The sequence below is a fragment of the Tachypleus tridentatus genome, chromosome 13 (assembly GCF_004210375.1).
Source record: "Tachypleus tridentatus isolate NWPU-2018 chromosome 13, ASM421037v1, whole genome shotgun sequence".
In the NCBI taxonomy this organism is placed as follows: Eukaryota; Metazoa; Arthropoda; class Merostomata; order Xiphosura; family Limulidae; genus Tachypleus; species Tachypleus tridentatus.
The window spans coordinates 169,761,195-169,777,189 of NC_134837.1; the positions used below are offsets into that span (position 1 = coordinate 169,761,195).

The window sequence follows — 15,995 nt, forward strand, 5'->3', positions numbered from 1 at the left end:
CAAAGTGCTTCCACTGAAATTGGTTTTCAAATTTAGTTATAATTATACAATGGTGTTAAGCGTAATGATAGCAACTGGAAAACACAAAGAAGCATTTTTACTTATTAGAATGGTTTTGTGCACAGAGTTAACAAAGTTATTGTGTACAGGCTCACTTTGTACTATTTTTCTTCCATAATGACCAAAACAGCTTTATCACAGATCTGGGCCTAAATATTTCTATATAAGATTTCACAAAAAAAAGTCTCAAAGGTGCGTAATATTATTATTTACCTTTGAATAATACCCTACAGGTACAGCGGTATTTTTACGAACTTATATAGCACAAGAAACCGGATTTCAAAACCCGTGGTAAGCAGCATAGATAGTCCATTATGTGGTCTTGTGTTTAACTTCAAACAAACAAACAAAGCCTTTTGAATAATAAACATAATAAAAAATTACTTTTTTCGAATGTATTATATTCAATCACTCATCGAAATTAACTGCTGAACTCCTAGTAGCTGTGGCTTTAACAGTTATATTCCAAATACGAGCTCGTTTTCTGTTAATAAACAGTTTGTATTTTGCTTTGGAGCAAAGCAAACGAATGGATTACTTGTGCTGTGCACACCGCAGGTATTGAACCCCGATTTTTAATGTCGTAAGCTACCCAGCTTAACTTTAAGCCATCTGGAGAGAAGATGTTAATACATAGACATAAAATTTCTTCAGTGAGAATTAAACTTAGTAACATAATGCTTGATGTAAAACTTGTAAGTTCGGGCATCTCTACCTTTTTTTCTATCAAGTGGAAATGTTTTAGAGCCACTTCAACCATTTGGACCGTGATTGTACATGGTGATTGTGGGCCATTTAGATGAGGGTGTTATAATGTGGGCTGCGTTTTGCTCAAAGAAAATTGGGTCAAGTTGCCAAGAGTTTGCATGTTTAAATGCTTGTGAATAATAAGGTACATTGTAATTGAAACGTTGAAACGTGGTATTTAATCAGTAGATCAGATAATTATAGTGAAAAGCTAATAAGATAATCGAAGTCAACTACTACGCGTAATTAGATATTATTTTGTTCAGTCTCAGTGTAAAAGCCATTTCAAGACTCCTTTCACAATGACCACAAAACGTAGGGTTAAAACAATTATTCAATATAAACCATGACAATGACTGGTGTCCAAAACTCATTTCCTATCGTAAATAGTTAGTAGTGCAATTTAGTTTGTTTAGAAAGATGATTATTACTACACCAACCAAACCTAGCTTCGAAAAGAATAATACGTACAGGACATCTGACGATATTAACTTGAAAGTTTACACCAGGCTGTACGGTCGTCATACATTACCTGCACCTTAGAAACAGTTTCAACTGTCATTCTTCTCTTGAAACCGAAAATACTGATTAATTAATTGTAATATTATAGAATGAGTTATTAAAGCAGTTTATTTTTCGCACTATTTTAAAAGACGTTTTACGTAATGATTTGCTCGCAATGTCTCGGTGTCCAGATGATTAGTATATCATTACGCAATAATTTCAAGCATCGTGCGACGATACTGAAGGGAACGCCAGAAGGATTATATGCATAACTTTATGATTAAAACGTTCGTAATTAATAGGAGAGAAAAAATTCCTGAATTGTTAATTCATTAGGAAGTGTTACCGGTGTAATGATATTTTTTCTGACAAAATTTTGAAATCTTCAAAAAAATTTTCATAAAGAGTTTTTTTTTTAATTTAAATCATGTTTTATTAAATATAATTTTTCTTCTTACGGGTTGTAGTTGTATTTAATCAATAGTTTTGTTATTTATTATTATTCCACAAAAAGTATTATACAAAAGATTTTCGTGAAGTACATACAATGAAACAGTGCGTATGTGTATGTTTCTTTTTAGGAACGCCACATCGGGCTATTTGCTATATTCACCGAGGGGAATCGAACCCCTGAGTTTAGCGTTGTAAGTCCGTAGACTGCAATGAAACAATATATTATAGTATGAGTAACAATTTCTAATAGGTACCAAATGATACCTTTTAAAGGCAATGTATTTTGAAAATAATAAAATAATTATTTTGAATGTACATTGTCGTAATTTTTACTTAAATAAGAAAACATTTTGTAAACACAACTAAACGTACAAAAAGTCTCACATATTCGGTACTCGATTTTATAATTGATTTCGAATCGCCTATATTATCATGAAGTGATAAACTATGTAAAAGTAGCACAAATATACACAACTTACCATATGTACACCAACTGTGGCTGCTTGCGTAAAGGAGTTATAGATCTCGCTTGTTTCATAAGTGCTCATTTATTGCGATGCCTGAGAAAATGGGCAGGAGCGCCACCATGCTGAACGTTTGGAAGCGAAGAGACATTAAATGGCCAACCTAAAGTCCTGATGTTCATTTATTATGACTTTCTCTTTTGTGGAATGCAGGTTGATACTATCAATCTGATGAGACGAACCATAAAATTCTCAAAGTACTGTCAAGCGTTTCTTTGTTCGCTTTTCACATAAGTAGTGGGTCATTTGTAAATATGTCTAAAACCCGTAAGTATAGCATAGAATCCTTATCTATAAAACCGAGAGCTTGTTGGACCTTCTTTTACAGGTCAACTTTTAAAGTATGACTAAGAAATTGAAATTTATTGCTGTGCTAGAATTAACAAATAAGATAATGTTTTTTTTTCTTCAGTCATTCAACGTATCGGTATAATTGTTATATTACTTGCATAGACAACCTTAAAATCAGTAAATTATCTGTATGGATCAGAACTAAACAAGTTTTTAAAATAAATATATTTAATTTTATACAGCAGACGCATTTAAGTTCATAATTTCATAAACCAGTGCACGAGACTAGATAGTTTTTGTTTTAGTGTAAATTTACACTATTCTTAGCTACACCCTGTCAGCCACGGAAAATTGAACTCCGAGTTTTAGCGTTGTAAGTCAGTCAATTATCAACCTTCTGACGCGATTAAAATACAGTGTCTGACCAGTTGGATACTAAGTGGTAAATGATATTTTCATTTGTAAGCCTAATAAGGTATAGAAGTAAACAACTGACGATAAATAACACGTCTTCATTACTTAAAACCGTATTAAACAGTTAGTTTTAACTCGAACCGTTCTTTAGTTAACTTCACAAAGAATAAACATAAAAATAATTAGCCTGTTGTCATTGGAAGGTTTGAAATTAACTAAATTAAGTTATTACTCCTTCATTTCAAACAAGTCAGGTTAATAATAAAAAATAACAGGAACAGATACATTGATGTCCAACACTATCCATTTGAAGAAGATCACAATACGTCAATCTGGACTTCATTCATCTTGTTTACAAACGAAGAAAAAAGAAACATGGACATGTTTCTGGCATTTATCCTAACAAGCGTAACTAACAAAATGTGTATGTATGTGTATATATATATATTTTTTCTCTTCAAAAGTATATATAAAGTAAAGAGAAAGCAGCCTGTTTCCTTGTGTATTTTTTAAGATTTCTTCACATTACACCAGCCTCAAAAGAATACAAACAAAATAAAGGAAAACACAGTTTCAAGATCTCGCAAGGAAAAAATCAGGTATATTGTCTTTGCCTTGCCTCCTAAAAATACTGCATTCCAAGCTGTTTTGAACACGTAACCTGGTTTAGAACATCTTGTATACTAAGTCTTTCATTAAAACAGCAGGAAGGCTTAGGCAGCTGACTCGACAAATACAGCTGATCGCAGGATTTCTTTTGTCGATGCTTTTCTAGCCTGAAGAATAAAAAAAAATATATAAAACAAAACATACCTGCACAGCTTGTACATTTTGTTTGAAATTTAAGGTTTTAAAACATTAGTTAAAGAAAACATTAATTAACCTCTGTATATATTTGCAGTAAAGTTTCTGATTTATTCACTCATTGATATTGACAATTGTGGGCTTTGTTACTTGAGTAAATACATTTTTCCTTATGTAAACAATTTGTTTACGCAATAAGCGTTTTATTTTCGTTCTCGGCTTTATGTAACACAACTGATATTTTTGTTTATTCTCAACGAATTGATTTTTATTTATAGCTTCTGAACAAAAGAAAATATAACCCTATAGATTATATATATATATGTAAATTAATTAAACTAGTTCTTCCCTGGTATGGCTTCGTAATTTGGACGCTTGATTCGTAACATGTGGATTACAGGTTTGATTTTCGTCGCTGAATATGCTCACCCTTTTAGTAGCGTGGCGTTATAATTTGTCGGTAAATCCCACTTTTCTTTAGAAGAAGAGTAAGTAGCCCAAGAGTTGACTGTGGTTGATATTGGCTGGTTGCCTTTCCTATGGTTTATCTCTTGAAATAATTGAACTATTTCTATATTATAAATAAATAATATAAATAAACTAGAAGTACATAATGTCATAAGGCAATCAAAACAAGATAAAATTAAAATATTTAGTGACTAGAATGCATTCGTCGATCAAGTCGATGCCTTCCTTGTATTTTGAACCGTAAATACAACAACAGATCATGAGATTTGACCAGTTTAGAAAAGTTAGGCTAGTCCGTAGTCCACATACTAATCTCATAATGCAAACTGTTCTTCATAAGTAAACGATGATAATTAATAATATTTCGGTCATTATAACCAATAATATAAAGCAAGTGACTTTACAGAAAGGTGAAGTTGTTATTACTTATAAAATACATGAAAAATGGTTGTTCGCTCTTCTGTTTTGGTACTGGTTTCCTAAGAAAGGATGACATCAGAACACGTACATCCTTGTATAACTTTCTTAAACACTGGCAAGTGGCCCGTGAAAGCTGAATAATTTTAATATTTTAAAAACAAAAGTAAGTAACTCCTGATACATGTTGCTCTTTAGTCGGAGGCTGGATTTGGTTTTGTTGCTGTTAAGCACAAAGGTACAAAAATATATACTCTGCCTAACACTGATATTGAAACCCGATTTCTAGCCTCGTAAACCTGTAAACATTATATAGGTTACTATGAGTAGTATACATAACGTACTTACTGGACGCTAAGGTCACACCTCTCACGCGGATTGACAAGTAACAGGCCAATCACCTTGAAATAATAAAGTCAATCTTAATAACTAGACAATAGGTACGATTTATGGCACATACACAAGCAGTAAGTTGATTTGACAAATAGTAAAATACAACACTGGTCAGTACAACTAATAGTATTAACAGATAGTAATCTAATTAACTGATGGATTTAGGTTGTACTGAATTAGTCATTTACTCTGACATACTAAGTTTTCGATACGTATTCGCAATAAAGCTTTCAGATACCGATATTTTTTCAATTGAAACTTTTATATTTCTATGTTTGCTTACACAATTTCCGCTTGATTTAAATACCTGTTTAAGTTGTAATTTTCCATTTTTTCAGAGTTATTTCTATTGTAATTTTTTGAAGTTAATTCTTCTTTAGCCTGTATCTTCAAGAATCTGTGAAAACTCTTGTTTAGTCTGTAATCTTCAGATACTTGTTTCTATTGTAAAATGCTTATTTTGACCATTTTGGTTGTTTACTTGTTTAGCATTAAGCACAAAGCTACACAATAGGCTATCTGTGCTCTGCCCACCGCGGGTACCGTAACTGGGTTTTTAGCGATGTGTGACCCTTTTGATTCTTTAATTGGCTGAAACGATATTGTATAATATTGCAGCTAATGTTTGGTGCCTCGTGTTCCGTTTACATAATCCCATTAAAAATTGTCACCTACAGTTCAGTTTGGTTGGTGTTCTTTTTAAGATAGACAGTCAAATCTTATTATTCGGTCTGATAAGAGAAGCCCATAAGGTGACTCTAGGTGGTGTTATCTATTCGCCTTCCTTCTAATCTACCATTTCAAAATTAGGGACGTCTAGCACAAATACCCTTCGTGTAACATTGTTCCAAATTCAGTAAACAAATTATGTATTAACTTTCCGATTTTTAAGCTTGTTTACAATGTATGTTCCTCTGGTTTAGATAATTGTTTAACAAATGACTATTTCATAATTGGAAATTTTATGTACTGGAATCATCTGATTTAGAAACTTATTTATATCTAAGTTTCCATATTTTGTTGCATGTTTATATTCTAAACTTGTATTTTAATATCAGGTTATACAGTTAACATAGGATTTCGAAACTTTTATTTATAACAACCATGTGTTTACGATGTTTGTCTGCACAGTATCTCAGATTAGTGTTATTATACAATCCAATCTGGCAAAATTAATAAACTTTTTAATACTCTGTGTAGGACTTATATCCTCCGAAATCTTTGTTATACTGTTTAGATCGTAGTGAAATATTTGCCATTCTTTAACATGAATGACAAGGATTGTAATAGTAATGAAATACTGAGGTATTTTAAGCAATATAAATGTGAGACCTCTGTGAAGTTGGTAATACTCTGGAGAATAAAGGTAAGAAAGAGTAAAAACACGAGGAACGAAAATATAGCTTTTCAAAAAGCTAAAACATTTATAGTTTTATGTTACAAAACATTTTAACCAATAGTTTATTAAAGTTTACAAGGAAATTGTAGTATCAGTGATAACTTGAGAATTAGCGTCTGAGAAACGTAGGCTGAGATTGAGAAGCAAGAGAAAGTGTCCTAATGAATCATTCATGGAATGAGTAATGCACCACGTGATTATACGGAACGTGGTTCAATAAGACAATACAAAAGGCAATCCTCTTAGAACGCCTAGATTTATTCCAACGAAGTACGTGCTAAATAATATAGGAGCTCAACTACCTAAAGGAGGTTAAACTTGTACATTTGACGCTATTAAGTTAGGTAACCAGATGAATATATGACAGCTTGGAGAGTAGATATTTTGCTTTTGCTCTATGAGATTGGTGGGCTGTTATCAAGATAGCATTTTAGTTGCTCAAAGTACCAGGTACGATAAAAAAAAAGTGATTTTTATGTCAAAATGTTGAACATATTGTTAAAGAGTAAGCAGCACTGTTCTGGGCAAGAAGTAATGAACGCATTTCAGAGTATATATGGACCATTCGGCATGGTTGGGTTGCTTATGGACAAACAGAAGCACTACTCGATACAAAATATTAAAGAATGATTACAAAACGTTATATCATATAAAGGCTGCCTCATTTATAGAGTTTCCATAAGGACTGTCCTACTTACAGAGCTACTCTCAAGACTGTCTTACTGACAGAGCTAGTATAAAGACTGTTCTACTTACACGGCTCCTATAAGGGCTATCCAACTTAAGAGTTCCTTTAAAAGACTGTCCTACTTATAGAGTTCCTATAAAGGATGTTCTACTTATAGGATTCAGCTAAAGGATGTTCTACTTATAGGATTCAGCTAAAGGATGTTCTACTTATAGGATTCAGCTAAAGGCTGTTCTTACTTACAGGGTCCTTTAAAGACTGCCTTATTTACGGAGTTTCTCTGAACGCTGTCTTACAGCATTTCTATAAAAAGATATTCTATTTTTGTGGTTCCGATAAAGATTCTGCTACTTACAGGGCTCCTTTAAAGCTGTCTGTACTACTTACAGAGTTCTTATAAAGGATACTCCATTTACAGGGTTCCTATAAAGGCTGTCCTTCTTACACGTTGATAACTCGTGTTCGTCTCATATGTTTCGTTAGTAGACATTTTTGACAGAGTAGTCAAGGATGAAAAAAACCTATGACACCCTAACAAACAGACATCATGGCAATCAATGTTTTTTAATTCCTTGTAATCATAACAGATTAGACAAGACAAACAATTCAAGTTCTGAAAGGAATTATCGTTTAGAGTTGATTTAGGAGATAACAACTAACAAGTTATTAGAAATAATGTGTTAGGTCACAGAGGGCTGGGGAAAGCAAGTAAAAGCATAATTTTATGGTAAGAAAAATTATATCTTTACTGGTAATTAGCTATTGATCTGAGAAGCAGGCCCTTATATCGAGTTTACTGCTGTTAAAAACAGTGTTTTACAATTACTAACTTAACTATTTGTATTGCACTGTGATTTCAAGAGACCCAAATTCAGTTGCTGAATTTTTAGTTTATTATTTACCAACAGAATGAAATTGCTTAAGTAAACAGGTTCTGCTGGTAGGCCGGTGATAAGTTCACGGTATTACAACGCTAAAATCCAGAGTTCGATTTCCCATGGTAAATATAGCACAGACAGGCTATAGTTTAGCTTTACACTACAAAAAGTGACAACAAAACTGATGAAGCTTCAAATCTTTTAAGTGTATATGAGAAACACTTCGACATTATTTGTGTCAAAAGTAAGAACTAGAGTAAGATGTAGAAAAGTGCAAAATTGGACGCTGTTTAGACATGGAAAAATATTGCAAAAATGTTCTTTCAAAAATTATACTCAGTGAAGGCAGAAAAAGAGATACAATTATAATGTATTGCTGAAATCTGAAATATCACGTGCCTGTACTATTCAACAAAATTTAGTGTTTATAATATTCTATATAAAATTCTTCAATTAATGAATTAATTTTTGCACAGTTTTTATGGTATCGTTTTTATATACCTCGTGCACTGTAGTGTTTGTGTATTTAATACTAATTATGTAGAAATACATTGTTTACTGAAGAGGTGGAATAGCGAGAGTATTAGCTGAATTTTAAATTAAATTAAAATAATTAAATGATTTAATCATAACATATAATTACTTTCTGATACGTTCTTTAAAAACAAACTGTGAACATTCACATTAATAATAATTTTCAACAAACACTAATGCTTATATAATAATAATAAAATTTTCATAACCCACAAGAGAAATATGTAATTATTATTTTATGCTTTAATATCAGAATGTGTTCAAACAACTATTAGGTTCAAAAATTTCAAGTCCCACATGTTCCAAGTGTCTTTCGTTACTAATTACTATAATAACACAAACGTACTTTTTGCGTGATAAAATTCCATTTGTCATTTGGAGGTTAGAAAGAAAAGATGCATCTGTAGGTGGATCATATTTAGGTATTGTTTATGTATTTTTCGTAACTGGATGTTTAACTGTAAACAGGTACGATATATTTACAAATCGCTTAGTGTATCTAAATTCAGCTTACTTTCCTGAATCATGTTACACAGCATTCATTAACTATTTGTGATTCTCTAAGAAATAGAACATTTCTGAACTTCGATTTATATATTTTATTTCTTCCACAAAATAAATAAATAAATATGTAAAGAAAGACAGATCGATAAGGTTTTTTTTTTTTTACTTACTACGTTTAGATAGCTATTTAATTTAGTCGTTCTTAAACAAAAAGCTACACAGGTGCTTCTATGATTTATATCTACTACGGGGATCGAAATCTGAACTTCCAGAAATTTCAGTTCTTCCCGTGATGCTACTTCATAAAAGGGTTTTTACACATAGATAGGTGGTTTGTTTTTGAATTTTGTGCAAAACTACACTAAAGCTATCTTCGCTAGCCGTCCCTAATTTATCAGTGTAAGACTAGAGGGAAAGCAGCTAGTCATCAGCACCCACCGCCAACTCATTGACCGATCATTATAATGCCCCCACGGCTGAGAGGGCGAGCATGTTTAATGCGAGGGGGATTAAAATCGAACACCTTTACCACCTGGCCATGCCAAACCGAGACAGGTGGTCTAATTTCATCTCTCTTGCGACTTCTCCATATATCATAAAGTACAGAGCAATAATCAGCTACTGAGGTGTAGTCACCCTCAATTTAAAGTCAAAGTTTAATCTGTATGTAAATTAGAGAAACATTTGATACATAAAAAAGGTACAGAAAGAAATAATTGCTTTGCTGAAAAAGAAAGTTGTAGAATACAGCTACTACAGACAAATATATTTTCTTGATTTTTAAACGTTAATCAAGTTAAAGTTATCATAAGAAATTGCAATTTAGCCAAGTTAAACGTTAAAAACCGATAAATTAAAAAACGAGAACTTTTATAGATTATTCAATTAAATATAGGCATAAATTAACCAAATTTAACGTTGAGATTAATTAAATAATATTATTCAAGGCCCGTAATAGTTTATTTTTTAATTATTGAGCATGGATACTTGTTATATTGAAGCATACTGATTTCTATAGTTGTTTATAATATTATATCTGTGTTTTAATGCTTGTCTATATGTTATCTTCTGTTTTATATGATTTTGCGCTAATAGGATATGGATACATTCGTTATTCTATCCGTCCAAGAATGTTATGGAACATTCATAATCAGCTCTTTGCTTGTAGTAGCACAGAATAAGTTTTTGACTCTGTGAAAGAATATACATGAAAACAATAGTACTTTAGTGTAAAAATATTTTTTTACCAACGAATATAGGGATTGATCGTATCATTATAGCGCCCTAATGGTTGAAAGGGTGAGCATGTTTGGTGGGATCAGGATTCGGATCCATAACCCTCAGATTGCGAGTTAAACATATAGATACTCATATTTGATCATTTACCCACGTAGGAATGAGTGAGTGAAGCATATAATCCCGGTATTATTGAATGAAAATCAAAAGAATTTATAAAAAAACAACAACTGTTGTAATAATATTGAGTTTCCACTCAAGAGAAAGTGAAAACTCTATATTAATACAACAGTATGCTGGTATGAAGCTCTCTACTATGTTCTAGTTATAATCACTGATCCAAAACAATCTCTTTTCCACGAGCACTAGCATCAGTTGCATATCAATTAAACGTAGTTGTGTGCTACATGTTATACATAGGTGCTAAAGCACTGTGTCTTGTGGCTCACAAGTGATGCACAGGACAGCGATAGGGTAAACCGATGGAAAGCTTGTGAAATGATAAAACACAGCCAGAATGGAGTGAGGAGGGATATGTAAAGTCGATCATGTTTTTTCATCTGTACACGATAATAATGACGGAGTCTAGAAATTACCAAGGGCAGCATTTAATTGTTTGTTTGAAGATAAAACAAAGTTACACAATAGGCTATATGTTCTCTGCCCACCACGGGTGTCGAAACCTGGTTTCTAGAGTTGCAAGTCTACCGACAAACCGCTATGCCAATGGAGGTCCAACATTTACCTCTTACATCTTAATGCTAAACCTACATGTCAGAACGCTGTAGAAGTTAAAACGAACATTTCTTTTTCTTACCATTCTTCGAGGAGATTATGAATACCATAATTTTAGTGTACAAGTCTTGGCCAAGTCTTTTCGCTAAAATAAATAAATCTTATATTATTTATCAAAATCGTTTTTGAAATAACATAATTTTAAAAACTTCGTTAGAAGCGATCTTTGTTGGGATCACATATTTATATCGCGAAATCTCATGTTCCATTTACAACACTTCACGAGTGAAAAATAAAACACAATATGTGAACCACAATACCGTCTCTATTTCCGACGAGGCCTTTTCCACATTACTAGGACTCATTAGTGTTTCACGTTAACTATTAGTAAGGTAGAAGAAGTATCGATTTTAGAAAGTTCTACTTTGAAATGTCTTTATCAAACATAGTTTGAGTGCACCATGGTCGTTTGGCTTTCTACTTTATCAACTAAACTTTGAAAGTTCTGATGATGTCATACAGTGTCGTTAAATATAGGTCAAGTAAATATAGAATGTAGCTTATAAATTTTGTGTAACTGTTTGTTCAATTTTCTGAACACATACACGAATCGTTTACCAGCCTGGCATGGACTAGTAGTTAGAAAAATCGATTTGCAATCTGAGGATCGCGGGTTCCAACCTCTTTTCTGAACATGTTTACTCTCTCAGTTGCAGGGACTTTATAATGTTACGGTAAATTTCACTATCAATTGGTAAAGAACAGCTCAAGAGTTGGCGGTGGATGATGTTGACTAGCTTCCTTCCCTCTACTCTAATGTTATTCGAGCTTTTCGGCCAAACCACACACTAAATAAAATAAAGGTACATCAAAAGATATGGTCCGGCATGGCCAGGTGGTTAAGGCACTCGACTCGTAATTCGAAGGTCACTGGTTCGAATTCCCGTCACACCAAACATGCTCGCCCTTTTAGCCGTGGGGGCGGTATATTGTGACAGTCGATCCCACTATTAGTTGTTAAAAGAGTAGCCCAAGAGTTGGTGGTGGGTGGTGATGACTAGCTGCCTTCCTTCTAGTCTTACACTGCAAAATTAGGGACAACTAGCACAGATAGTCTTTGTGTAGCTTTGCGCGAAATTCGAAAAACAAACAAGCAAACAAAAATCTAGCATCTAAACATTTATTTAAATCTTTTAAATTATACATTCGTTTTTTCATTATAAATCGTGGGATATTGTAGCCTGCCTCACTGCTCGTTGACGGTTAAATTGAAGCTTGATAGTGCTTATGGCTGCTCAAAGAGATTTGAAAAATTTTCCTTAATTTTGATTTTGTGCTTTTTCATGTAGCTATAAAATTTAATGTTTCTTAATGAATATATTTCATAGCACCGAATTTCTATTTACGAATTTGTTAAGATAGGTTAACTGAATGTTCTCCCCAGTGGCACAGAGGTATGTCTGTGGACTCACTCCGCTAGGAACCGAGTATCGATACCCCTGGTGGGTAGAGCACAAATAGCCCGTTATGCAGCTTTGTGCTTAATTCTAAAGAAACGAACAAAACCTTGTTTGAAAATGTGAAGATAATGTGAACCTCGATGTATGATTTATGCTTGTAAAGAAAAACCTATCTAGACTGGTTATAATAAGTTTTCCACCGTAAATCACCTAATATGATCTAAGCTTATTTTATTATTTATCTTAAATATCCATTCTTAGACACAGCTATGTGCGGACAGACAGCGTTAAATCTGTATCCCTCACCAATTCAATGGGAAGGAATTTTGTTATTTGATTTAATTTTGTGCAAAAATTCCTCGAACAAACTACAGTGACGGAAAGAATCAGTTGTAATATTTTATGGAGAGAAACCGCCTATTAATCTATACTTTTCTTTGCTAGCCTTTCAATTTGGAGTACTTACTATGTCGACGACCTTTGCTAAGAATAATTTACAACGAACACTACCGGTTGGTTTTATTTTTTCTGAGGATATGGGTGTTCTTGATTTAAGTAATGCTTAACCATCAAATAAAAATATAGCGTCTTCGTTCGTATAAGACAAATACGGCGTGTTCCATTACCACAGAGATATTTGGTTCTTTCCCAGGAATCCAAAGACACTCTGGAGCGCTTGTCGTCCAGCTAGCCTTGCCTCATCGTGATCTATTTTGTTGTAGCGAGTAGGAAGTTACTGGGTTGAGAAATTACACAGGAAAATGCAGCATGCAGTAGCCTGTTATTAGGCTATGTTGAGTTATTACACGTTTGCAAAGTTAAAGTATAAACATTAATTGTAGAGAATTCAGACAAGCATGTGCAAGTTATATTCATCAAACTTGCATGCACATGCATAATCATATAGGATACAACACGGGCCATTAATATAGATTCAGTGAAGAAGTGAAAACGTACTAAGATCTCCTCTAAACTCCGAGCGCCCATTATTTCCTGGTGTTGCCTTTAGGAATAACCTCTTTACTTGTATTTACAGAAGAGCTTACGTCTTCAAGTTTCAACTTTTATTAATAGCTTCGCTTCCTCTCTCATCTTATTAAGTGATATAAGTAGAAAGTGGGATAGGTTATTTATGTGCGGACTAAAACTATATATCACCGCATAAAAATCAGTTAAACGATGTTTTTGTAATCTTGTTTGTTTTCCTTTCATGTGTATGAAGAAGTTGAATAAAAACAATGAAAGGGAATTATACATTATTAGAAAGTTAGAGTTAGCGAGAGACGATATTCGTTTTTTTAAAATAAATATTAATGTGATTTGAAAACAAAAACAATAATTTCACTTGGTTTGTGTATGTCTTGTATATTAGAAACGTTGAAGCATTCTGGATTTTGTACAAAACTACTGTGAATATAAAAATCAGCATAGCGTCGCAACCGCTACCAATGTAAAGTCGTGATGGAACGGCATGTATCAGAACGACATTTTGAAATTACTTGGATTTTCGTGGGTAATGTGATGCCACCAAAAATTAGTCACTTTTGAGAAGGGTGTGTAACATTATTTTCAGATGCTAAGTATTTATATACTCAGATCATAAAGATATGTTGAGATTGGGAATATAGAATTTGCAAGACAGGATTATCCGTTGCACTCAATGCTATAGGAAAACATAAAAAGTAGATCAATTTGCGGGACTGGATTTATCCAGCAAAAATATTTATATTTTTGTACTTTATGGCAAAACTACTACTGCTAGCTTAAACTAGTGTCTTACATCCATCCATGCTAATGGATTGCCTGTCAGTTTTATAACGAACTCATAGCTTAAAGTGTGGAGAATATTTAGTGGTACTGTATGATTTCGAATCCAGCTAACCTGTTCCAAATTCCAAAGCTCTACCATAGAGCCAACCTTTACTTTTAGAAAGGGACTTCAGTAACATACCTAACAGTAGCCAAAGCCTTTCACCGGCCTTTGTAACACTAGGCAATGAATTTAATAAGAATGTTTTCTGGAAAAACGTCATAAGTTACGTGTGAAGTTTAATTGTTGCATACTTCATGCAGGTTGAGAGTGAAACTAGCATTCATACTATTCCTTATATACTCAATTAATGATATAAACTAAGGAGGAAAGGAGTGAGTGTACTTTCAACACGATATTCTTACTACGTAATCTTTCTCAATGGAAATTATGCTGCAGGGCTATTGTCAAGATGAACGATCGTCAGATAAAGCATGACCGGATGTGTTAAGATGGACTGTAAGAATGTGATGATTCTCCAAAATTAATTTGATATAATGTATTAAACTCCTGTATAGCTAATTGATGTACATTAAACAGCACGCTTTTGAACTTAAAATCTTTGTGATTTTTCTCACGTGGGATTTACCGTTTTTAATATGATTATGTAATATTCATTTTAGTCCCAAACCCTTGGAACCTCTTTAAATACAGCAGCAGTGTTTATACACTTAGTTTGTAATCATATTGGACTGTACATAAGAAATTTAAACTATCATTTTAAAAAGATTGAAACTATTTCACGCTTAATTTTACTATATTACTTCTTTCGCCATTAATCACATTTTTGTACCCTTATCAAGTCTTGGATAATTATTAGAATTAGTAGAACATTTACAGCTTACAATAACAATCTAAAACAGATAATACTTAGGTTTACATTCACAACTGATGAGAAGAACCAGAATCGTGTAGTTTCCCCTAGTGTTATTACTTGTCGCTATCAATCGCCAAGAAAATTAGTTAACATGAGAACGTAAATATCAGAGGCATGATCTCTCTATGAAAAAATTAATTTAAATTATTGCCCTAAATACTTATAATTACTATTCTTTCTTACTTCTATACAAAATGCAAAAATTTCTATAATATAGAATATACAATAATGTGATTTTATGTGGTTAATGCAAAGCTGGACAATGGATCGTGCTCATCACAGGTTTCGAACCCCGATTTCTATAGCATTATAAACCTTCAAGCGTGCTACTGAGGCACGTGGGGCTTAGAAGTACTAGATGTACTTCAAAAATAAAAACAAGTGCAAATTGTATAGATGAAACAGATAATCACAAACTTTAACTCGAAGACGAAACGTCTTCAAAATGGTTTTCAGTTAACAAAGATTTATTTGTAATACATCAGGTCGATTACATTAATCAAATAAAAAAGTTGTCCCATCGGTGTTGGTGATGAAGTTGAAATAAGGAAATTTGAAACGTTACGCTACTCAAGGAGTAAACACACAAAATCTAAAAACTTGAAGAAAAACCTAGGTTTTTTTTTTTTTAATTTCGCACAAAGCTACGCGAGGGTTATCTGTGTTAGCCGTTCCTAATTTAGCAGTGTAAGACTAGAGGAAAGGCAGCTAGTCATCACCACCCACCGCCAACTCTTGGACTACTCTTTTACCAACGGATAGTGGGATTGACCGTAACTTTATAACACCCCCACGGCTG

At 33.1% G+C, this 15,995-nt stretch overlaps 2 protein-coding genes across 4 annotated transcripts in view; one reads left to right on the forward strand and one right to left on the reverse strand.

Moving 5' to 3' along the window:
- LOC143239230 (TWiK family of potassium channels protein 7-like) overlaps nucleotides 1-15,995 on the forward strand; it is a 46,943-nt gene that overhangs the window by 27,930 nt on the left and 3,018 nt on the right. The gene's annotated exons all lie outside the window — the stretch shown is intronic.
- Nucleotides 3,247-15,995, reverse strand: part of LOC143239231 (uncharacterized) — a 30,454-nt gene continuing 17,705 nt past the window's right edge. For 2 of the 3 annotated variants that reach the window (XR_013021069.1, XM_076480138.1), the window contains exons 2-3: nucleotides 4,227-4,368; nucleotides 3,247-3,769 (exon numbers count right to left, since the gene is read on the reverse strand). Coding sequence is in view for 1 of the 3 variants with exons in the window: in XM_076480138.1 (XP_076336253.1) it covers nucleotides 3,616-3,769; nucleotides 4,227-4,368 (296 nt within the window). In the remaining 2 variants the exon portion in view is untranslated. Of the gene's footprint in view, nucleotides 3,770-4,226; nucleotides 4,369-5,030; nucleotides 5,104-15,995 lie in introns of those variants that run through there. The other variant, XR_013021070.1, reaches the window with a different exon arrangement.